Below are 26,163 nucleotides of genomic sequence, written 5' to 3'. Positions count from 1 at the left end.
CTGCTATTTGCAATATAAATACCCCATTAAATGCAGAATATTTTCTTGACTGCTGGAGAAGATGGGTTTAGAGCAAAACATATAAATATAGTTGCATTTTTTTTTTGTCTTTTAATATCTATTAGTCCACTGAAACATCATGGAGAGGTGGTATTCAATTTATTATTGTTTTATTTATTATAGGCTACTGTGTCATAATAGTGTTCAGAACACAGACCCCTAATTTAAGGGTGAAGGAAATGAGGCAGGCCCCATGCTGTGCAGCCTGTGTCTTTAAGGAGCCATGTAAAGAGGGCGTGTTCAAGCACACTACGGAGGCAGGCTGGGCTCATTGTAGTGAGTTATTGCACTTCAGAGCAGCAGCACCGCTTCAGAGGATGCACTGACAGCAACTGCAACATTTCTATGTTAAATAAGAGACATTTGTCTGTCTAACAAGAGTTATTTTGGATTTCCGGAGAGTGTTTCATCGTCTCCTCCTCTTGGTTTGCTGAACGCACCCCCACCGTCAGTCAACCTGCTGGGGGCCTGAAAGTGAAGCAGCAGCAGCAGCCGGCTTTATGAATGGGGATGCTCGGTAAGCGCTACAATGTTTATGCATGCACTTAAACTTACACCGCAGAAAATGCACCTTTTTGTGTTTGTTTATGAGGCAGAAATATGTGTTTTAACAGCGGCTTTATTCAGCGGTTCAGCAGAGCGCACGCTGCGCCAGGCAGCTGACGCTTTTGTGGTCAGCTACTTATTGTTCTCGTGCCATTGACCCACCCTGATTCAGCCTGCTTTATTGTGATGGGAGAGAGAGAGACTGATGATAAATGCAAGAGTGCTGTCAAATGGACACTTAGGAAGACGTATTTGTGGTCCCTGGAGCATTTATTTGATTGGAGGCTATTTTATGAGCTTTATTGGAAATGCTTTGTAGCTTGAAATGCATTGATTTCCTATTTTTACTCATCATCCCCCACCAAAGGAACACTGACTTGCAAAAGGCCTCATATGAGAGAACAGATGTTGAGCTTTGTTTGCTTTGTGTGCACATGCTTGTTTTTCTCAATACTGATGTATTTTGAAACATTTGTGTTAACTTAATCATGATTGTTTGCTCTGGGTTCACAAAATCTGCTGATTAAAAAACGAAAAAAAATACACATTGGTCGTGAAACAGTCATAAAATGTATTGTATTGATTCATGTACATAGACACCGCTTAGGGAGGAGGTCTGGGTGGAAAACACAGGACTTTCGCCCAGGAGACTGGTGTTCGTCTCCCGTGTTAAACCACTAGTGAAAGTAGATTTGTTTGCCACGTAACTTCCGTACTTTAGTTACGGCACTTCCAGAGTTATTTTAACCCAAACCGCTATCTTTTCCTAAACCTAACTAAGTAGTTTGTTGCCTAAACCTAACCAAGTCAATCTTTTCCTAAACCTAACTAAGTAGTTTGTTGCCTAAACCTAACCAAGTTGATATTTTCCTAAACCTAAATAAGTAGTTTGTTGCCTAAACCTAACCAAGTCAATCTTTTCCTAAACCTAAATAAGTAGTTTGTTGCCTAAACCTAACCAAGTCAATCTTATCCTAAACCTAAATAAGTAGTTTGTTGCCTAAACCTAACCAAGTCAATCTTATCCTAAACCTAAATAAGTAGTTTTGTTGCCTAAACCTAACCAAGTTGATATTTTCCTAAACCTAACTTAGTAGTTTTGTGCCTAAACCTAACCAAGTTGATCTTTTCCTAAGCCTAACTAAGTAGTTTTGTTGCCTAAACCTAACCAAGTCAATCTTTTCCTAAGCCTAACTAAGTAGTTTTGTTGCCTAAACCTAACCAAGTCAATCTTTTCCTAAGCCTAACTAAGTAGTTTTGTTGCCTAAACCTAACCAAGTTGATCTTTTCCTAAGCCTAACTAAGTAGTTTTGTTGCCTAAACCTAACCAAGTCAATCTTTTCCTAAGCCTAACTAAGTAGTTTTGTTGCCTAAACCTAACCAAGTTGATCTATTCCTAAACCTAACTAAGTAGTATGTTGCCTTAGCCTAACTAAGTTGATCTTTTCCTAAACGTAACTAAGTAGTTTTGTTGACGAAACTTAACTTAGTCAATAATTTCTTAAACCTTACCAAGTAGTTTGTTGCCTAAACCTAACCAAGTCGATGTATTCCTAAACCTAAGTAGTTCTGTTGCCTAAACCTAACCAAGTTGATCTTTTCCTAAACCTAACTAAGTAGTTTTGTTGCCTAAACCTAACCAAGTTGATCTATTCCTAAACCTAACTAAGTAGTTTTATTTTGAAAAGATTGGAAAGTGACACGTGCGCCACGACACAAATTTGTGTCTATTTACACAAATCAAATAGATTCAATTTCGTGACTCTTTCACAAACTGCCGTGAGACTGTGTTGTGTATACACACTTCCTGCCCCACCATGCAGTGCACGCCTGTCCTGTTTGTCCAGTTCATTACCCACGTACCCCAGAGCCTGTTTACTTGGCAGTCAGTTTGCTTGGCAGGGGTGTCACGACGGCGTCTGATGAGCTCATTGACTGGGATAATAAGGTGATAAGGCCTCAGGTGTGTAGGCCATCACTACATCACCGCCATACTGATAAGAACTCCTCCACTATTGTTTGAGGAGATAATGTTATCAGTCCTTGTGAGGCACATTGGGTGGCTTTCTTTGTTTTCGCAGGTATAATGTGACATTTGACCCGTCTCACCCCAAACAGGGCTTTGTGAGACGTCAAAGTGTTCTGCCCCGCACGCTGTGATGGATTTAGGTCGACGACTCAGCAAACAAGCAAGCCTCATCGCCAAGATTGATGTGTCACAGGCTTAGCTTGTTTACTTTTTCTCCCCCAGAAGTGCCTCTGAAATGAATTTCAGGACACATTTTCTCAACCAGCCCGCACAGGTTTCCTGCTCCCTCTACTTTTTCTCTCTTTCTTAAATTACAAAGCGTCTAATTGCCTGCAGGAGACATGTGTTTAGTGCCTGGAGGTGAAAGTTATCCGTCCTCCGTGTGGTGTCGGACACTGTGCCAACCACTCTGTTATTGGACACAGCACAGTGTAGACAAGCATTCGCTGGCTCGCCGCCCAGGAAACACAACCTGCTCAGAATCTGGTTTACAGCATCTCGAAAATCCTTTACGCCGCGGTGCTGAAGTGCAACTTCAGTGTGTTATTTGTGGCCAGTGAGTGTATGGTCCCGCGCCCGTGTTTGAACATGTCGGCAGTTTTGTGTGCTCATTTGTGGCAATGTGTGTGTCCCGGCGTCCAGCCCCTTCACATTCCAGGAAATACCAATATAAACTGTTATTTTTTTCCCCTGGAATGCCTCTGAGGATGGCGATAGTAAACTTCTGCCTTATTATAGAGGACATGACAGGACGTTTGAAGGATGTGTAGAAATAAGTAACATGTTGGGTTGTTGTCATTGCTCTTAGTTACAACATAAATCCCAGCTCAGCGGATAATTTACTAGCTGTTGAAAATTCTCTCATTGCACTATTTATGGTTTGCCAGTTTGACATAAAGTTCATTCAGTACGCTGCCACCCACCTACCTTTTTTATAACCTTGTCCCAACATCAGGGCGTCTCATGTTCCACTGTGTGAATGCTGTGTTTGTTCCTGTGTCTTTTGTTTGGTGCCATTGTTTTCTGGTGGGATCCAGCATGCTTTGCGGTGTGACCCAGTAGGCTGGGGTTGGTACTATGAGCCGGAGGAAATGTGTATTCTTCTCTGCCATCCTGTTTGGTTGTAAATATTGGACGCTAGGAGTATTACGATATCATGTTTTTAGATACTGTATTCTGTAGTCTCCAAAACACTGTTTAGATTTTGAATTAACCTCTTAAAAATCTGACGGCCGGCTGTTGGGCCCGGCCGTTATTCAATCATTCGGAGGTTGTAGCGGGCTCAGTTTTTAACTACGTTGTCGCAAAGGAGGCTAAATAACGCTCCGAAGTTACGCTAAATCTTGGCACTGGAAAAGCTGGCATGGCCATTTTCAATAGGGTCCCTTGACCTCTGACCTCCAGATATGTGAATGAAAACTGGTTCTATGGGTACCCACGAGTCTCCTCTTCACAGACATGCCAACTTTATGATAATCACATGCAGTTTGGGGCAAAAACCATGCAGTATAAGTGTGTTATTTTTGCCTAGTCTAAAATGGTGTATATCTGGTGTGTTCTTCATACTATGACAATTATCGCCTTGCTTATAGTATCGCAATATATTGCAATATATTGAATGGTTACCCCTGTATCATGATACGTATCGTATCGCCAGGTTATAGCCAATAAACAGCCCTAATCAGCTCAGTGGTAGACAATGACACTGCACAAATGTTATGATGGCTGACCAGAAGACTGGTTTTTACCCTTCTTGACTATTTGATTTGTATTAATCCAATAATTGGATCTTAAATTCCACATGCACAGCACACTTATTATCCACTCAAAAGTGAAATGGTTGTCATGCACAAGTCAAGTGGTTTCTTGTATTTTCTTTGATAGCTTCTTCTTTGGCTTCCCTCCAGCTTCTGCATTTCGTTGCTTTTCTGCTGTTCTGACCCCGTAATTATGGCACTCTCGCACTTAAATGCAAGATCCCATAATTTCCCAGCATTCTTTCCTTTGAGGAGTTTCCACTTGAGTGTTTCAAAATGTAACCTCACTCCTCCTCTGCAGCTCTTATGAGAGAGAGTGAGAAAGCGACACCTGGCCGGTCTGTGACAGTCTGTCCTGGGTGACGATAGGGACACCTGGGCCCCGAGGCCAGAGCTGTCATCGGCTGCGACTCGGCTGAGATCCGCTTGTGTTGGGCTTCTAAAATTAATTAATGCAGGCTGAACCTGCGGCGCTCCGTGTACTGCTACGGGTTCCATTTAGTTCCCAGCACTGTCCCACAGCCCTGTAGGTTATTACAACTATGTGTAGATGGAGATATGAGCTGTGTTTGTTTGGTTAGCCCATCAGTAATACAGTGTGATGGAGGACGTGTTTACATTCTGAGTGGTCAGGAAGGGCAGGCTGAGTAGATTTCCGGAGAGATGGGAGGGTTTTCTGCCTCATTTTCTCCCAGCCCTTCCTGTTGGACGTAGCACATAACACGCTGAAGGCCCAGACACACCAACCAGACATCACGGAACCAGTGGCGACGAAGGCCGACCTTTGAGTCGCCTCACGTCACCTTTGTCTTGGCCAAAAAGTTGCATTTGAACACACTACAAAGACTACAACCGACGGCCAATACCACGTACGTTCTGCGCCTGTGTAAGATGAAATAAATCTCCACACCAGCAGGCTTTAGACACGTGCAGATTAAAGCCAAGGGTGCAGGACACACTGCAAAAACTAGGCCAGCGGACGCTCACAGACGTCCCCAAACTGTCCGAGAGCCGATCGTCAGCTTGGTGTGTCTGGGCTTTGACACGTTCCTCCATGAAACACTTCCATCACGTGTAGTTGTGTCTGTGTGATCTGTTGAGAAGCAGTGGGCTAATGGCTGTTTGTCTGTCACTTATCTCAGTGCAGATTCATGCAATTCTGTGTGCAGTTTAAGAGCACTCAGACGTCTTTTTGTGTAGACGGGGGACGTTATTAATGACCTGGAGGTGGTCGTTGACCTTTGCAGGTCCAGCTGGCTGAGAATGAAAAAGCTGGGAAGGTTTTTTAGCCATGTCTCATTATCGAAAAACATTCTAAATAGTGTTAAGTGGTTGTTTCTGGCGTGCTCTTACGTTGATAGCGCCAATGTCAACCTCCTTTCTGCTCATTATTTTTGAAATACTCGAAATGCCGGAGTGGTGCCAATGTCTGCCCCCCCGCCCCCTCTCTGTTTGTATTTAGATGCCATGCCCAGTACACAGATGACGTTATTGTTGAGCCATGCTGGCTGCCACTTCAGTCGCACGTTTTTAACTTTTTATTCCGATCAGAGGCGACAGCGCAGAGCGGGAACAGACAATATTGTGTTTGTGTATAAAAAAGGCATTGTGAAAAAAAAAATGTTGTGTATCAGTCATGTTTAACCCACAGAACACTTTTCATTCTTGAACGCGTTGAAGTGTGGAGCACAGCGTTCTTGTCTGCCATCCGCTGTTTGTGTTTGTAATAAAAGCTGTCAGTCGCATCCAAAGCGGAGGACGCAGAGAAAGAGATGGAGTGTCGTGTCTGGAGGCTGTGTCGGCTGTAAAATGTAAAAGAGACGAGTCAGACGTCTCCTCTGGAGGCTCTCGGGTATCAAAGGTCAGCTGGTACACGTCGCGCTGACTCGCCGCAGGCCCATTCTCCACAAGGAAGCCTTTCATTGGCTGTCGGGGCTCTTTTGAAATCTCTGCTCTGTCCTGGTCATCATTTGTCCATCACTTTTCCTCCTTCTCTCTCTCTCTCTCTCTGACCTGCTTGTGTAACTAATACAGACTTTTATAGTTGTCCTATTGATAATGCAGCAACAGTTCCACTCTGATTATATAGATTCATAATCTGTTTAGTTGTATAATCATGTACCAGTAACACCAAATGCTATTTTTAAACACCGCTGAGTTCTTGCAAAGTTTGTTCTTCCAGCACCAAGCTGCTTACCTCAAATATTCCACTCGCTGATCTAAGGATAGCTACGCATTTAGTACCCATTGATATGAATGCCAATTCGAAAACCCTGCAGGCACTTTTATTAGCAGGGAAGCTCTAAAAATATGTCGAGCTTTGATCCTCAGCGAGCAGAGTGTCCTGCTGGGTGAGGTGTGACATTAGCATAACAGACCGCCTCACACCAGCGTGCCAGGTATGAGTAGGGACGGCAGCAACACTGATATGTGAGTTTTCTTTTTGCTGTCTGTGCTTGTGAAATACACACAGGAAGGCTTTTTTTTATCTTCTCCTCGCTGTCCTCAGAGGCTTTTTTTCTAAGTTTTTTTGGAGGAAGTCTACTGGTGGTGTTTTATTCATGTCTTTATGATTAAGGACACGTCTCATTTTTGCCTTCATGGTTGGATTATGTTTGTATCTAGGGCTGCAACTATTCATTATTGATTTATCTGGCAGTTATTTTCTCAATTAATTGATGAGTGTCTAAATAATGAAAAGTGCCCGTCACAGTTTCCCAGAGCCCAAAGTAGGGCTGGGCGATAAGTTAATATCATAATTTATCGTCTTTCAATGGAATCGTATATCATACACAATAACGTTGTACATACTAACAAACTCAGTTAAATCAAACTGTTGTCCTAATCTGATTACTCTGTATTTGTGTGCATGCATGTATACATAGTCAGTGTATATCTGGACTGGAAATACTTGTTTAATTGTTCTGTATAATGTCACATGAAACGGCTGTGTACCTTTTGCACTAAATTTCTTAATAAAATGAGAAAATACTCAGTACTTTTAATTTGCCAATTCACACAGGAGTAAACAAAAATAGGCTTTACCATGTGGTATTTCATTTAGACTGTTTAATTATTGAACTACCAGAAAACATGCCATATCGTGATATACAGTATATATCGTTATGGACATATGAAATTATCTATATCGTGATAGACGATATTGGACGTATCGTATAAAATCCAGCCTAAAGTGACGCAAATTCTCACATTGGACAAACTGGAACAACCTCTTTCGGCATTTTTACTCGAAAAAAACGAGGATTCGTTGATTATCAAAACAGTGGCCAATTAAATTTCTGTCAATTTACTACCTGATTAGACACAAAAATTACAAGAAAACTCCCAAGGCAACAATTAAAATGCCTTTATTGTAATGGCATAGTCATGAAAGACCTAAAAGCAAACTCTTGACGCGTTTCGGAATCAAGCCTTTGTCAGGGAGTCGCAAAAAGCATTAAAAAAGTCATGTTTTTTTAATCTCTGATGAAGGCTTGATGTTTAAAAGGTGTTTTAATTGTTTAAAAAGAGAGTGCTTTGGAGTTTTCTTGTGATTTTTGTGTCCAAAGAGCACCTCAAACTAACTCGTTTTGAATCCAGGAAGCGCTCCTACCCAAACATTTTTTGACTAATGGATTAATCGACTAATTGTTTCAGCTCTATATCTATCAAAGTGCTATAAAATAGTTGGTCACAAAAAATAAAGCGAGCACACACAGGCCAAGGTCGACTGTTACCATGCCCGGCGTTTCTCCATCATTTTCAGCATTTCACAGTAACACAGTGCCCTTGCTCTTTAGACCACAGAGGATTTGATCAGAATGAGCCCCTGGCTTTCTCGCTGTATGTTGGAGAGTGGCGTGGAAAATGGGTGGTGTTACAGGAGGGCACTCGAGATACCCTGTAGGTCAACAGCTTGATCTGAATCGAAACACCACAAGCAAATAACGCGCCGCTTAGACTGAGTGCCATAAAATGGACCATTTGCTGCTAAATCTGGCTTTTATGTAAGTAGGAGGGCTTTATTTTGTAATTTGTCATCGGAGCCGTGTGTTTTCTCTCATTGCTGTATTCATCTCAGAGGGCAGCGTCGGCCTGATGTCTGTTGTTCCCTGTCTGTATGATGGAGAGATAATGTGATTTCCACTGTTTGTCCTTGGGCTGCTCCTTCCTAAATGAGACATTCAGCCCCGCTAACTGAGTTGCATAGCAGATACCTATCTTCCAGAGGCCATTTGTCTGCTTAATTACTAGAACATGTGTGTGTGCCAGTGTGTGCTACTGAACAATACCTCTTGCTCACTTTAAACATATGGGAATGAATGATAACAAATGGGATGTTTGCAAATGGTCAGAGTGATTTTACAGGCAGAGCAGTTTGAGATGTCGGTAGGACGGAGGGAACCAGCTACTTTAGTCCCTGTTTTTCACACAGATTTGGGCACATGTGGCCTCCCAACCCCCAATGTCATTTCACCCTCAGGTCATACGGCTCTCCATCCAGGTCAGTGACTTTAAATGAGGCAGACACAAAGAACCCCCACCACCACCACAGCAGCAGCAGACACCCTCACCCAGACAGTAGAATACACACTGGACGAATTCAGCTCAAAGAAGAGGCATCAATACTCAATTAGGGAAATGGTCCATCAGTCATGTCTGAGTGTGTCTGTGAGTGATCTCTTGTGTATTAGTGTCGACTGGCCGAGTGTGAGAGAATTGATGAGAGGTGAAAACACACGTTCGTCTTAAACATAAATTACCCAGGTTTAACAGGAGTGTCGTGCGTATAAATACAGTTTCCTCATGTTTGTTTTTTTTTTTTTAGCCGAGCTGTCCAACCTTAAAGCAACAGTGTGTGTAGGATCAGGAGGTATCTAGTGGTGATTACAACCAAGTGAAGCCTCTCCCGTGTGCCAAGCGTGTTGGAGAGCTACGGTGGCCATTTGGAGCAGAGCCAGTGTGTAGAGTGTGTGTGTGTATGTGGGAAGTGAGTGGTGAAGCAAGAGAGAGAGAGCGGCGGCGACAGGAGCGAGTAATGTCATCGACTCCGGCCCAAGCAGGAAAAGTTAACAGAGTTTGGTTTGTCCATTCTGGGCTACTGTAGAAACATGGCGGTGCAACATGGCAGACTCCGTGAAGAGAGGACCCGCTCCCAATGTAGATATAAACGTCTCATTCTAAGCTAACAAGAATATAACAATTCTTATTATCAGATGATTATACACTAAAGAAAACATACTTATTCATATTATATTCCATTTCTGCCAATAGATCCTCCTAATTGTTACACACTGGTCCTTTAATGGATGCATGTAGACGGTATGAGAGTGAGATATGATTGAGTCATAGCTTAAGCTTGTTTTTTCACTTCCTGTGATGCAGCATCTGTCAACGGTGTTTAGAAATGACTGCAGCATTTCCTCTGAGAGCCGAAATTCTCCCGGGTGAATGTACTCAGGTTACCGTCTGATTTAATGCTCCCTTTCTAGTAAAAAAAAAACTCCTTTCTGTTTACGTCCTTCCTACGTTATTTCTGTGCTTTTCCCTCAGAAGAAGTGGGCGTGTATTTTCTTCCCACAAAGTAGTGGCTATAACCCAGTCTAGGTATTTATATTGATAATTGAGTTATGCGATCTATAAACAGAGCTAGCATTACATTTCCCATGACATAAATCCATTTGGGGGGAAATGGGTTGGAATATCATTTACCCCGAACAGATGTGAAGAGATGAGAGAAGTGAAGCGGCATCGGCGACGGTTTGGAAACATTCCCAGTGTGCTCAAGTTGCTCACTGCTGCTTTTTACTCAGCAGCTGAGAAATGCCACATCAAGAGTTGGTCAGTCATCTTTAAAAAATGTCATTCAAAAGGTCTCGAGGTCTGTAGGTCAGTGTGGAGTGAGTGTGTAAACGGTTTCCGATTTCGCTGTCATGGTGAAAAGATGCAGATGTGCCTCATTTGCTCGTCCCGTCGGTTTCCGTCCTACATAGTGTGTCTCCAGGGTTCCCTGCTGCAGCCAGACCCCGAGTGTTGTGAAAGTCTGTTTATAAAGTCAATCCCCCTGCTGTGACCCCGTAGTTCCCACGCTAACTGCTGCCTTCTCAGGCCCTTTTCCACTTTTGTGTACACCCAACGCACATGCACACAGATACACACAGCTATAAATACAGCAGGGCTGTGAATCAGGTTTAACTGCTGAAGGCATCTGCTGGATCTGGTTTAGATTCAGCTGATGAACAATCTGCCTGCTGGTCTGTAACAAATTTCTGCACCCATGTCCCTGCAGTGGGCACCGTTGAGCTTTTCAGCTTGATCCTGGCCTGGGGGGGGTTGAGATGGAGGAGTGGGAGGCGGGCTTTCACCGTCCCCCTCTTGTTTCATCCGCTGGTTGTTTTTCCTCGCCTGATTATGCCACCCAGAAGCAACTAGTCAGAAAAACAAAATGTTTTTTGGCCGGGTGTGAATTATTTCCTTCTCATTATTTCCCCCCCCACAAAAAAACAAATCAGAACATGCAGCTTCAATTATAAACATGTTTCTGCGAGAAAAAAAAAAAAAGTATTCTTGTTTGTGTGTTTTGGCACAAATATTATTTGGAGTTTATGGAAAGTTTTCACATTGGCCTGAGTCAAAAATGCTGCAAACTTAATCGATGTTTCTTTTGCTATAGATACTTTATAACATGTGTCTATTTTTATTAGGGCTGTCAATCAATTAAATTATTTAATCGCATGATTGTCCATAGTTAATCGCCAATTTAATCGCACATTTTCTATCTGTTCACAACCTTAAAGGGAGATTTGTCAAGTATTTAATACTCTTATCGACAAGGGAGTGGGCAAATATGCTGCTTTATGCAAATGTATGTGTATATTTATTATTGGAAATCAGTTAACAACACAAAGAAATTACAAATATTGTCCAGAAACCCTCACAGGTACTGCATTTAGCATAAAAAAATATGCTCAAATCATAACATGGCAAACTAAAGCTCAACGGGCAACAACAGCTGTCAGTGTGTCAGTGTGCTAACTTGACTATGACTTGCTCCAAACTGTATGTGATTATCATAAAGTGGCCTGTCTGTAAAGGGGAGACTCGTGGGTACCCATAAAACCCATTTTCATTCACATATCTTGAGGTCAGAGGTCAAGGGACCCCTTTGAAAATGGCCATGCCAGTTTTTCCTCGCCAAAATTTTGCGCAAGTTTGGAGCGTTATTGAACTTCCTTGGTGACAAAGTAGTATGACATGGTTGGTACCAATGGTTTCCTTAGGTTTTCTAGTTTCATATGATACCAGTATCTTCACTTTAGCTTTAAAACTGAGACAGCTACAACCTAAAAATAGTAAATTGCGTTAGAGAAATTAGTGGCCTTAAAACAAATTTGAGTAAACGCGTCATTATCACGTTAACTTTGACAGCTTTAAGTCTTACTAATTCCCATGTCTACCAGTAAAAATACACACAACATGGATGGAGTGACTGAGTGAAAACATAGCAGGCACCACATTAAAAGGGCATATTGTTGTATGAGCTCTGGGTTGACACAGAAGGAGGCCATGTGTTGCACGCTTGTTCGAGCCCGAAGCCTTCCGCAGCCCGTGACAGGAAGCGCTGTTGCTCGCTCGCAGGAGGGTGTTTCCATGGAAACCAAAGCAGGTGAGGGCATTAACAGGAAGAGGAGTAGAGGCTCAGCTGGCAAAGGCGCGGGGGAAGGGGGGGTGGAGACAGAAGAACGAGGTCAACGCATTAAACAGCCGAAACCTCCCAACGGCACTTCTACCATAAACAACTGACTTTCATATCTTTTGAAGCCTGTAAGAAGTCCAAAGTCAGGGTTAAGTCGCTGACTTGTAATGATCTTCCTGTGCTAGCGTGCGGGCAAACAAAGAAAGAGCCACTATGTGCACACTGCAGACGGCAAGGTAAGCGTTTCCTACAGGCCTGCTTGTGTGTAACCATAGAGACTTTCCACCCACAAGTTAGAGGTGCATGTGTTTTCTGATGTCTGTCTGTAGAAAACTGCTTGCACTGCATTTTTTTGCAGACCACCGTGACAGTGCTCGTTTATGTGTATTTTATATGCCGGGATGTATCGCTAATGAGACACCCTGCTCCTGTCCTCCACTGCAGCAGCACCTGCGGAAGCAGCAGCGACTAGTAGCTGTCAGCCTGTGGTGAGGTTTCCTCTGTCTGGGCTGCATGTTTCAATAATGCAAAAACTATCAACCGTCAGTCCCAAACCTCCCGGGGCTCAAACACGGTTGTCTCAGAAGAAGAAGAAGATGGCTAGGGACTTGTCTCATTTCTCACGTCTCTGATTAAATTTTCATATACATTTGTCAAAACAATGCTTCGGTGATTGTTGAATAGCAGTTGAGAGGGGTGTTATTATTGTTCTTGGATAATTACCTCCGCCAAGGCCAAAGGCTTAGGAAGGAGGTTATGTTTTCACCGGCGCTGGTTTGTTTGTTGGTTTGTTGATTTGTATGTTTGTCCGTTAGCAGGATTACTCCAAAAGTCCACGATGGATTTGAATGAAATTTTTTGGAGCGGTGGCGTGGGCCAAAATGAACAATCCATTACATTTTGATGGTGCTCCGAATCATTGGTCACTCCGGATTCAGGAATATTTTTAAGGATTCCGATTAGCCTGAGTATTAAAACCACAGGGTATAACACATGCGCAGTGTAACTGATGACGCGTTGATGACGCGTGACCCCGCCTCCTTCTGAGAGCAGAGAGATAGGTGTGTGGATGTGTGTGCGGAAGCTGCTGGCCGCCCGTGGTGAGAAAGAACAAAGCGGTAGCTCACAGGATGACCTGTAACGTAGTGTAACGTAGTGTAACGTTACACAGACATAACAAGGCTGCTGAATGAGAGAGGCATCCGCCGATGCGTTACACGGAAACACACCGTGTTAATAATAAGCCGCCCACCTCACGTAAAAGCCAGCTGGGAGCTGTGATCTGTTTTTAAAGTCACGCATTGGCGGAGGTCTGCATTCTCCGAGTGCAATTCTAGTTGACTTTGTCTTAGGGCTGATCGATTATGGCAAAAATCATAATCACGACATGATTGCTCATCGACTTTTGATACATCATGCATTTAGAAAAAACTATTTGTGCTTACATTTTAAAGTTAAATATGTCAATCTGGTGCACGTTGAGATAAGGGTGGGGGGAAAAAATCGATTCACTTATGTATCGCAATTTATTTATTTTTTAATTTTGAAATCAATTTTTTTTTAATGCCAGATTCGGAAGTTACCGCTTTTATTGTTGTAGTCATTTGATTAATTGCACCGCCCTACTTTGTCTGTGAGTAGAAGATTAACTATTGGTCATATGCTGCATGCTGTTCAGTCAGAGTTGAGCTTCGCACCAGAAAATCCCTGGCAGCCCTCGACTATCCCTCGCCGATTCATGTGGTTGATGTTTTGCTCTCAATTAGAATGCAGTTAAAGCAGAATCCTGTGGTGTTCCCTGTGTTTTTTTTTTCCCCAGTGTATTTCAGAGGTCATCTCACAGAGATGTTGGGATAAGGCTGCTTATCATTATGGAGTTGGATAATTGGTAGCTTCAGCTCTTGTAATTAGTGGACACATCTGAATTTTTTACAAGTGTTTTTATTTACTTGATGGGATTTTAAAAGCCAAATGCGGATATTATGAATGATAATGTGTAGTAAATAGCTGTCTATAGGTTACCTTTATTTGATTTAGGTTGTATGTTTCTTTTAGAGACTTGTAAATGTGTTTGGCATGGAGATGCTCTTTGATTGTGCATCACATTTTGACAAATGGACGTACTTATTTTAAAATTTTAAATTGAATTTGGGCTCATTCATAAAATTTCTGGAGGGGGAAGACTTTGTAAAGACCTTGCAGTGAACTGATGTTCTTTTTTTTTTTAAATTCTGAGCGTTTTTTTTATTAAGAGTCTGATTATATGATCTTACTACCTTGTCAGCAAGTATGAATGTGCCTTCCTTACTTTATATTCAACGTGCCGTTATGTGTTGTATGTAGGTGTGTCTTTTATGTGCAATGTGAAGTGTATGTTTTTTATGTTATGTGAAAAATCCCATAAACTGAATAAAAAAGAAATTGAAGGATTAATTTATCAAAAGAATTAAAGTCTATTCTATTTCCATTTTCCAGGTTCCCAGGCTGACCGCAATTGAGGAGGATCAATATTCATTCCAAGGTCTCTAACAAGGATTATATTCAAGATTTGGAAGCTCTCTGTCCATAAGAAAACAACCACGATGCCCATCCTAAAACAGCTAGTGTCTGGCTCCTCCCAGACCAAGCGCCGCTCCCGCATGGACCTGACCAGGGAGATGATCAGCGCTCCGCTGGGCGACTTCCGCCACACCATGCATGTAGGCCGCAGCGGCGACGCGTTCGGAGACACATCCTTCCTCAGCACCCGCTCAGGTGAACCTCCCCCTGAGAACAATTTCTTCCCCCGCTCTCCCCGGCCCGGCCTCCTGTCTCGCACCTTCAGGAGCAGCAAGCGCTCCCAGTCGGTGAACCGAGTGGACCAGCAGAGCACCCTGCTGACCCCTGGTGGCTCACCCACCTATGTGAAGAATGCCATGTCTCTGCCCTTCCTCAATGATGATGGCAGCGGGGACGGTATGGTGGCGAAGAGTTTGTCCTCGAGTCCTTTAAAGCAAATCGGGGAGGTGGACGGGAGAGGCGCAGCTGCAACCGCTCACTTCCTGGAGCTGCAAGAGCGGAGCTTCGGGGAGCTGACTGAGCTTCCGGAGAGCTCCCACCACTACGGAGGTGGCATGAAGCACGCCGAGTCGGTAATGTCTTTCCATGTCGACCTCGGACCCTCCATGATGGGCGACATCCTGGGGGTGATGGAGAAGGAGGAGGACGATCTCGGCTACGAGGAGGGCAAGAGCAGCGAGGGCCGGGCCTCGCCGCCTCTCAGCACCCACGGTGGCGAAGAGGACAGCGTGGAGAGAGAAAAAGATGTGGATGCGGAGGAGGAGATGGAGATGGAGGAAGAAGCTGCAGAACAGCCGGCCCCTATGCATCCAGCCAGCTCTGTAGACTTGGCGCCTGAGAACGGAGGTCCGTACACCCCAGAGTACACTCCCGAGACTCGGCCCAAACACTTGCAGCATCTAGACAGCTGCTCCATGTCCAGCTCTGGCTCGGCTGCCCTGGACGAGAAACCAAACAGCCAGACGTATGCAGGAGATACAGACAGCGCCACCTTTAGCGCCCCGCCAGAGGAGGACAGCAACTTCTCCTCTTTCTTGGAGGATGAAGACGATGAGATCCGCGTATGAGACTCTGAAGTCTTCTAAAAAAAAAAAAAAAAATAGGACAGCGCTCTGGAAGGGGGATTATGTGAAACTAGCAAGTCCTCAGACAGTGTGGATTTGCACTTGAACAGAAAAGAGACACTGTTGTCGGGTACTGTGGGAATGGGACTGTGAAGAAGACGGAGGACTCTTACTTTGTAGGTCTGCAAGGAGAGAGTGACTGCTCCTTTTGGAAGAGCCCAAACTCCATCTGTCAGAGAGCCTTTTCCCCTCCACTGTCTGTCAATCCGTCTCCGCCTTTTGAACACTGAGGGAGCTGACATGGAAGAGCAGCCACTCTTTGAATATGGAACATTCCAGAAGCAAGCAGGGAGGACGGGTTAGAAAGAAACTTTTAGGAAAAACACTTTCCATAACTAAAGCTCAGTTCACGCTTTGTCTCGCCTTTCCTCTCACTTGACGCGTCACATGTGCTTTTCAAATTTGGTTCGCCTCTCTGCTTGTTGTGCTTTCTCTCGCTGGCTGTGGGACATCATGAGGCCTGAGCTGAACAGACGGCCTCTGTCACCGCAGGATTACTGGTGGGTATCTTGTCACAATAAAGGGGGCTGTGTTTGTCACTGGAGTGTGAAGCCCTGCCTTGAGCCCCTTTCATCTGAAAATAATATAGTCAAGTGCCATAGATTTGTCAGAGTTTTCTCCCTTGTGCAACTCAGGGTCCTTGTGACGCCGCTCAAAGGCTGCCATTTCCTGCTCTAAAGCCGGACCACAAAGCCCAAAATTCTCCTGTTTTTAATTCACTGAGTGCGCCACACAGGATTAGCCTCAGTGTAAATTAGACAGAAGCAGGGTGGTAAAGTTAATGGAGATGGATTGGCCTGCATTTACTATAAAGCATGGTGTTACTACAGGAAGCCAGAGGTGTGAAGGGTAGTGTGAGGGGGATTGTATGTACACTGTGTTTGTTTCTCTTTTCCAATGATTTTTTTTCCCTACCCTGAAGCCGTAATGATGATGATGTTACAGATTTATGATGACTGACATGAATTGTCTCCATCTTCCTGTTACTAATTTGTCATTTTCGACGTTTGAAACTGAAAAGAGTCTGACAACCACTTCCTTCCTTGTTTGCGTACATCCGAGCAGCTGCAGTGGTGCAACTGAACTGTGCAAAGGATTATGATCCTCATTAGTCCTTGGGCTGCCTTTTTACATGGCAAGCCGTTTTAACATTTAATAGCTAAGCTTGACTATCCGGTATTAACATTAGAGATATCCACAATTGCATTTTTCAAAATAATTTGTATTCAAGATATCTATAACATCATTCTGACTAAATGACAGAGATCTCTAACTGCAGTGATGTCACTGAAAACAACACTCGACTCGTCACACATCCTAAATAACAGTTACAGATATCTCAAAGGTCATCATGACTAGTCAGAGTTGTTGTGAATGACGTTGCTCATTACAAGGCTTCCCATTGGATATTGGCCCAACAAAGCATTTGAACAGTGTTCGCAGAAGCTTTTGCCAACTTGGATAGTTCGGTAAAGTTTGAAAGATATTCACAGATTCAAACTTCCCGGATCAATAACTAACTCATATCTCCAATTAAATGATCACTATTCCTAACTCCAGTTTGAGATATCTACAACATCATTTTGACTAGTCATAATTCCAGTTCAAGATATCTACAACGTCATTCTGATTAGTCAAAATTGAATTTAAGATATCTTAAAAAGGTCAATGTAGATATCTTGAATCGAGGGGAATTAAAGATATCTTGAACTGGAATTACGACTAGTCAGAATTAAGTTGTAGATATCTGTAATTCACATTGCGGATATCTGCAACTGAATTGTGGATGTCTGCATACACATGAATGGCAAAAGTAGTTGGAATCGTACCGGTGAAAAATGTAATTACAGATATCTTGAATTTTGACCAGGCAGAATGACGTTTCAGATATCTCTAATGAATATCCAGTCTAGCTATTAATGTTAAAAACGGCTCGCCCATAGCCTTTATGTATAAAACAGTTTCCACTACTACTCATGAGGAGGGCTTTAGGGTATGTATTGTTGAAAATCAGCAGGCACAATTAAACCAGACACTACTAGTATTTGGTGTTTAATACCTGTTTTTTTATCTTTGAAAACAAAAAGAAACTTTGCTATGTTTATGTTAAGTCTGTTTATAGAGTGGATGAAAAAGAAAGACAGCCAGCGATAGATGCAAGAGCATTAACAAAAAAAGCTTGCTATTTTTTATGCAAGTTGCATAGTCATTGCAGCCCGACTGTATCTCTTGCATCATTAAAAGCTGCGGCCAGAAGTATCGAGGCTCAGTTGCGCTGATTGATTTCACTGCCTTAACTGAAACTGACAGATGTGCCAAATCATAATTTTCTAGCCAAAAATAATTTTACTTGTGAAGCTCACTTTTGGGAGAGCCTGTCAAATCTGTCTGGCACTTCCCTCTCTGTATGGGTAATCACTGTTGAATTTAAGTTTAAGGCTGAGCTTCAGCTTGTAGGTTGAAAAAAATAAAGAAGTGTTATTAAAAAAAAAAAAAAAAAAAAAAGGGGGAGAAAGAATGAATTTGCGTAACTGGATATTTATATTCCAATCACTCAAACACTACATAATATATTCAGGTAATTTCTAGGGTTAACAAGTTTGTGCGAATGGTAAGATGTCAGCGTTGCCCTTTCTGTATAATGTTGTATATTATGCCTTACTTCTTTACTGTTATCCTTTTCTGTGTTATCCAAATAACCTATATTTTTCAATAAAAGAAATACTGCTGCATATTTTATGGCCACTTTGTCTCAGTGCATCGGGAGTTGCAATATGCATAATGCAATATAAGTGCTACTCAATCAGCAGCATTAACAAAGGAATTCGTTGACTGCCTTCTCGGTTTCCTATCCCTATTCTTTGGCCCCCCCACAAGAGGAAGGAAGGAAGCAATTGAGGCCTAGTTGGATGTGTCTCTAAAGTATTCGTTATACAAGCTGATAATGCTATGATGACTCATGAGTGTGTGTGTGTTTGTGTGTGTGTGAGACAGAAGAGTCAAAAGGCTTATAGTGGCGAAGTGCGGTAAAATAATACTTTTCTGCGGCCGGGAGAGTCATCAACCTGCCGCAGACGTACACATGCACCAGATTAAACGACCACAGATGAAATTAGCAATACAGCGAACGGTATCTACCGTTGTGTTTATAAATCCATGGTGTTTACAAGTGAAAAGTTAATAAGAAGTTATTTTTAAGTGCAGAGCTGACTACACTACGCATCATGTGAGTGTATATATATGTGTATATCTATGTGTATATCTATCTCTGAATCTTATTCATTGTGTAGTGTTTTGTGTTCTTACTGTTAGGCTGTATCAAGGCCTATGGAAAGGAGGCTTAGTCGCGCATCATATCTTTGGGGGTACAACACATGCGCAGTAAAATCTGGTCTGCGCTCGCCAAAATTGAGCCAATCGCAACGCACGACCACAGCTTCAGTTACACTGCGCATGTGTCATACCCCATACCCCAAGACCCATGTCCACCCGTGACCCAGCCTCCTTTCCATAGGCCTTGGGCTGTAATCGAAACATCTACTACTTACTACTGACGAACGCAGCATTCAGTATACAGTACACACTGCGTTCCTCAGTAGTATGCAGTATGAAGCGATTATTTTGCAGTATGCCTATGCTAGACAGGGCTTTAGCCATTAAACCAGCTCTTAAAGCACTGGACAAAAAAAAACTAACTCGTAACACTATTACAATATTATCGAAAAATACAACTTTGATCTTTTTTGTTTATGTTATGTTTGTTTACTTTATACGATACTGCATGGTTTAAACAATTTATCTAACAGCTCATAGTGAAGTGAGACAAACCAGATCATCAACGAGGGGAGACGGGCAATATAAAACTTTTTTTTTTTCTTTTTATGTAAGTAAAAGTACAAATACAACAATACTCCGCTAACGTTACAAGGAAAAGTTCTACTTTAGCCTCTTTTTTTTTTTTTTCAGAACTTTATTTCAACAAAAGACATGTAAGAGTACAGGGAATACAAAGAAACAGCACAAAAAAAAGACAAAAACAAAAAACTTAAATGATATAAAACATTGCTGATATCCCTACTAATATAGTATGTGGTTTTCAATTATCCTCTAAAAATGTCCGACTTCCGGTCGGTGACGTCACACTCCCATTCCCTTTGTTGTACGTTCCGTCCCGGAACTAATGTTCTCTGTGTGTAGTACCACTACGACGGAATTTGCTGAGAAACCGTTTAAAATCCATGGAGCGGAGCGGAGGAGCGTCTCCATCTCACAGGACTCTATAATCTACAATTCAGATTTACAAACAACATGGTTCATAGATCATTGCATTAGAGTAAAAGAACAAGGTGCATACAGAACAAGAACAGATAAAATATGTAAAATTATACATGAAAATAATAATAAATTAAATTAAGGGCTAGGGCTGTGTACCTGTAATTCATATTCTTCTATTATATACTAAGAAGTTTCAATGCATTTTTGTTTTTCATTACTTTAAGGGCTTTTATGTAAGAAAGAAACTCAGAATGAAACACATTAAACCTAGGTTTCACTTTCATATACTTAAATAAATAATACAAAAAATAAAATGTTCCAAGAATGAGAATGTTATTCACCAGAAAGTCATCTTTGTTATTGTCTATGACAAGTCCATAAACAATGTCCTTTTTGAGAGAAGTTTCCCAGATGAGAAACTTTTGGGAAAAGCCAGTCATGTATATCATAAAGCCATAAAGCTCCACAATACATACAATGAAAAAATAAATGATCAGTAGTTTCACTATCATGACAAAATACAGTTATTGGACATTAGGTTGTAATACACTTTACAGTGTCAATGCTAACTATAAATACAACTATAAATTCTATAAAAGTGTATTATTGTTGTATGAGTTTTACTTTAACTGTCAGTTGTGTTGCATGTTAAGAAAAATACTTTTATTTGTCACAGATTTGTAGATATTCAGCCTCAATGGATGACATCTGGGAAGAAGAGGAATGTTATACAGACCAACTGAGACAACTTCTTCTCTTTGCTGAAGCTCTGAGGTAGGATATATAATCTAATTACCAGCTGCTTTGTGTTTAACCTTGTTGACTATTGAATGCATACAACATATTTTAAATTTAATGACCTCTTTGGCTTCTTTATGAACTTCTTGAGAATTCATGAAATTATAGGATATGATCTGTAATAGACATGGACACTGAGACATCATTCAGTGTGATTTACACTTGAATACAAGGACTGTAGTAGCACACTACTAGTGATATGCTGTGTGTGTGAGTGATGAATTAAGGGCAACAGAAAGTTAGTTTTTTGCTTTCTAAGTTTTAAAGAAGCACTTACTAATTCACTTTGATTATACCATCAAAAACACAGAGCTAATTAAGTGTATTTTAAGATAAGACTTTTATTGACCCCCTCACCCCAAGTGCAAATGTAGGTGTCCCAGCAGCTAGGGCTGTCGCAGTGAAGGAATTTCCCCTGTGGTGATAATGATTGGCTCAACAGCGTGATATGCGGCATTATTGCAATTAGTTTTTTTGCAAATTACTTAATTTATCCTGATTTTAGTGCTGTAAAAATAAGCTTCATTGTTAGGCTCTATTGTTGCTTTTTAAAGGAAAATCAATGAAATACTTGTTTATTGTTAAATGCAGAACACATAAGGGCAATGAGGTGCAGCGGGTTTTTTTTCAGATGAGATGCTTTGGTTGTGGCTGGTTGATATGATATGGAATATCCGCAGAAGTAAAAATGTCAGCACAAGATATAAGAGTACTTGCTCCGGATGAAGGGAAGGCTGAAACACGCAGGGAGAGAGAACGGACCCGCCGGTCTATATGTATTAATTTCTCCTATATTATTGTTGTTGTTCAGCACTTGTAGCCTCCATGTAGGATGTGACGGTTGGTCTTTGTGGTATTTGTCCTGCCCCTCCTCCACTGTGATTGGACATCTGGGTAAAAAAGTGACAGTGATGAGCGCAGCATTTTACCCAAAGTTGAAATGTTCAACTCTCGGAGACCAGAAAAAAAAACCAAAAACGTGCAGAATACACGATCAGCGCCTCGTCATGCTGCTGGTGTTTGCAACATTTGTGTAAATACACGGCGCTCCCATTGCAAAGAATTAAAAAAAAGAAAAAGTGTGAACATAGTGGTTGTGGTGATTGCTTGCCATCCCCTGCAGTTGGCTTGTGAAAAGTACGGAATTGCAATATTGCGGTTATTGCGACAGCCCTGCCAGCAGCACAAGGACAGAAATAACAGACAATTGGAACCAAATATGAAATGAATGATGGTTAAGAATAGGGGTGTAACGATACATCGATCTGGACCGATCAATCGATTCAACGATCAAATGTCATCAATGCAAAGTGTAAACCTTGATACATATCTTCATCTTTAAGATACACCTTTATTTTGAAATTCCCATGGCACGTCTGTGTGACCATTTCTGTCCAAGCACAGCTCCTTCCTACAGAGCCCAGTAATAAAATTGTCAAATCATATTTTAGTTGCTTTTTGCTAGGTCTCTAGTTTGTGGCTGTAAAGTTTCATGAGGCTGTGATTATCCTAGAGGTCACCACAGCGAGGTCAAGTTTGAAAAAATGGTCTTAATGAAATGCTACTATGGGGACTTACATCATCACACATGAATACAGTTGGGCTCATTAGATCCACAAGAGTCTCAGCCTCTCAGTCTCAATGTAATTCCAAGACTGTTTAGGGACCCCAGTATGTAGAAATATTCAAACACACCATTTTAGAATAGGCGGAAATAACACATTTATACTATACCAGGATTTTTAAAAAAAAAAAGAAAAAATTCAGCATACTTAACTATGAATCTTTTAAAAAAAAAAAATCCACATCCGACTTAAATTTTTTTTCAAACTACTATACTATGACTTTTTTTTTTACTTTTTTCAAAAAAAATTAAAAATACTACACTATGACTTTTCTTTTTTAAATTTCGACATCCGACTTTTTAAATTTTCTTCGACATACTATACTATGACTTTTTTTTACCGACATACTATATTGTGACTTTTTTTCGACATACTGCACTATGACTTTTTTAATTTCTTGACATACTATACTATGACTTTTCTTTTTTATTTCAACATCCGACTTTTTAAAAATAAATTTGACATAATACACTTTGACTGTTTTCATTTTTCAACATTATTTTTATTTATTTTCAATATACTATACTTACTTTTTTATTTTTGACAAAACTTTTTTTTTTTCGACATACTAAACTATGATTTTTTGAATGTATCAACATACTACATATATATACATACATACATATACAACATACTTTTTTTTGTTTTTATTTTCGACATCCGACTTTTTAAAAATAAAATGTCGACATACTATACTATGACTGTTTTAATTTTTCTACATTACTTTTTTTTATTTTTGACATACCCTAGTATGACCTTTTTTTTTTTTTTCGACATACTAAGCTATGATATTAAGTTAAGTTATTTTTACCATGGCATCAAATTGGTATCAAGAATCGTGGAAATTCACTGGGATTGGTATCGACTACTAGATTTCTGGTATCGTGACATCCTTAGTCTATAGTAAATCAGTGGCATACAAGTCCACGTAAAGTTGGTTTTAAATCCCAGCTTGTTTACTGTCGGGACTGGATTTACCCCACTTATTAATGTGTGCAATGGCCATACACATTTTTGTCAGCACTGAACATACCCCAAACTTTGGCCGGCACAGGTGCTCTGACGTCCTGATGTCTGATGTCCCGGTAGCACTTCAGTAGTTCCGGTGCAGCTCCAAGCCAGTGGACAATCGATGCAACATGTCATTTGTTTACCAATCATGTCCATCCGCGTCCGTCACTTCTAATCTCTAAATTAAGACATAAACAGCACACGATGTCATAAGAAACCCATTAGAGTCAAAAAGTGTTTGCTACTTCTAATCAGCAGCACACCTGTGATCACTAACATGAGGCCTATTATTACCTGTAGCCCTAACCAACCTAGTGCTCTGAGGCATTAACACACACCTAACACCAATAAAATACCCAAAAATAAAATACATGGCTCCAACACACTCTATAGAGCAACATATTATAATACTATAACCTACTCAATCAACGCAGGTACAAATTGTACAACAGCAGGTGGCGTCGTAGGTGGTCGTGTCTAGAAGGGACCCCGCATACTACGATAATGCCTAATATAACCATAACAATCTCGCGAGAGTTTCCCCAGTTTGCGGGCTCCCTTCTAGACACGACCAAAAATAGAACAAATAACATAGACATCAGAGGGTTTTAAAACCAACATGAAGTGTCAGGGTGTAGTCGGTCTTGCCTGAAATAAAAATAAAGGTATGGAAGTTGGAATGGTGTTTATATCTTATTCAATTTCTATTTTTCTTATGCTGTTTATCTTATAAATTGTAGCAAATTGCATAGAGAATGAGTTGAGTGTATGGAAATGAGAATAATTTAAAAACTAGCTATTTGTACATTATAAGAGGAGATGCATTTTGAAATATTGAGCTCTATATAGGGTTTAATGGAGTTAAAACATGTTTTTGATTTATCTCTAAAAATAGGCTATGAAAGCAATAATAGATTATTTCTGCATACTTTGTTACATATTAACATGAAAAAAAATAATTTTACTCACTTTACACATTTTGCTATACTGCACCACCTTTATTGCTTTTGTACAAAATGTATTAATCAATGTGATGGCCTGAACTTTGCCAACCAAAAATGTGTCTGTGTGAAATTTCCAGTTATGACAACTTTGTATTTAAAAGCCTCTAGGCTCCTGTTTTATAATAAATACATCCATCCATCCATTATCTGTAACCGCTTATCCCATTCGGGGTCACGGGGGGGCTGGAGCTGATCTCCCGCTAACACGGGAGAACATGCAAACTCCACACAGAAGGGCCCCAAGCCGGATTCGAATAATAAATACATATTTTGATATATATCAATTTCATCACTTTTTGCTGTATTTGGCTTAGGGCTGCACAATTATAACAATTAATTTGAGCAAAATCCCAATATGGCCTACAGCAATTTTCAAATATGAGCATTTGTTAAAATTTCAATATTTGGTAAATATTTTTGCGCTGCAGAAATGTCCTGACCTACACATCATATTCTACAGGCTTAAGAAAACATCTTTGTTTGGTACAGATCCCTGCAAAAATCACACCATAAATTATTTGAATATGTTTTTTAATGAAAATGAGAATATTCCCAGCTAAAATAGTAGCAATTAGATATTTTTTCAAAATCATGCCGCCCCAATTTTGCTGTATAAAAAATATTTGTTGTTACAACCATCTTCATCAAAATTATATAAAAAACAAAAAAACAGGGGTATCTGAAAAACTAAAGTCCTTGAGAGGATTTGTGCCCGTACTAATAACTGTGTGAAAAATGTATGAAAAAACAGGGGTACTACTACTAACTGTGTCTCCGCCCTATTATAGAGAGCTGTATTCATAAACCGTGATGACAGGTAATTCTTCTGGCCCTGCTGAATTGGAGGACTGATGAGACGGGCAGTCCGACCAGGATCCCACTCATCATCACAGACTCACAACTGTTCTGTCACTTCTGATTTTACAGACCATACTTTGGCCTTTCACATGCTAGTAAACCTCTCACGGCTGGGTCAAAGTTCAGTGCGCTCTGCTTTGTTAACACTCGTTGCAGGCAGTTCAAGGTCTCTCCCTGCATCCTCCCTCCACATTAAAACTGCATTCTGAAAACACTACTCCATTTTTCTTTGGTGTCTTTTTTTCCAATTCAATCTTTCATCTCCACTTCGGGGGATCTTTAATCTCCTTCCACTTTCAGTTTTTCACAGTCACATTATACCAGCGTCCAATCTGCCAGAGGGCTAGAAAAAGTCATTATTCTTACACTTGTGGTAAAAACAGGCCATTTATATTGATTGTTGTGGTCAATACAAACCAGTGGGGCTATTGATCCTACTTTTCTCTGTCTGTATAAAGTCATTATTCTCTTTAGAGATTGTTAGGTTGTTGTTTTTTTGCTTGTTCCTTTAAGAAGGAAAGACTAAATCTTCACTAGTCACCACTTTTGCTTTGGTTTTCGAAAAGTCTTGTTGTTTTTAATCACCCCTTTTAACTGAATTATTTATCTTATGGTCCAACGCCAAGCAGCAAATCACTTTGTCTAAATCTTGTTATCTACTGCCATCTAGTGGTTGTATGAGGCTCACATCTGGTGATGGGTGTGTCTGTGAAATTGCTGGTTTGACTTTGGGGTTGTAGATGAATCTTTTTAATAACTTTATCATCATGCACCCCAAAACATCATATTGATCGATGAGTATTTTATTTGTATTTTCAGTG

General features: G+C 40.9%; 1 protein-coding gene across 2 annotated transcripts; it reads left to right on the top strand.

Moving 5' to 3' along the window:
• Positions 1-282: 282 nt before the first annotated feature.
• On the top strand, positions 283-18,505 carry cdc42ep4a (CDC42 effector protein (Rho GTPase binding) 4a). 2 transcript variants are annotated; one of them, XM_037792718.1, is made up of 2 exons: positions 283-577; positions 14,564-18,505. In XM_037792718.1, the coding sequence occupies exon 2, from the start codon at positions 14,671-14,673 to the stop codon at positions 15,712-15,714; it is 1,044 nt and encodes a 347-aa protein (XP_037648646.1). In that variant the 5' UTR covers positions 283-577; positions 14,564-14,670; the 3' UTR covers positions 15,715-18,505. The 2 variants fall into 2 exon arrangements, with proteins under 2 accessions (XP_037648646.1, XP_037648647.1); XM_037792719.1 differs by lacking the exon at positions 283-577 and adding an exon at positions 12,132-12,324.
• The last annotated feature ends 7,658 nt before the right edge of the window (positions 18,506-26,163 follow it).

The sequence above is a fragment of the Sebastes umbrosus genome, chromosome 14, assembly GCF_015220745.1.
Source record: "Sebastes umbrosus isolate fSebUmb1 chromosome 14, fSebUmb1.pri, whole genome shotgun sequence".
Taxonomy (NCBI): Eukaryota; Metazoa; Chordata; class Actinopteri; order Perciformes; family Sebastidae; genus Sebastes; species Sebastes umbrosus.
The sequence above is the reverse complement of the archived record's forward strand: the minus strand, read 5'-3'. Positions and strand labels throughout refer to the sequence as shown.

Excerpts from the sequence above, each read along its gene's own strand:
- cdc42ep4a (XM_037792718.1), top strand. The coding sequence starts at position 14,671 with ATGCCCATCCTAAAACAGCTAGTGTCTGGCTCCTCCCAGACCAAGCGC.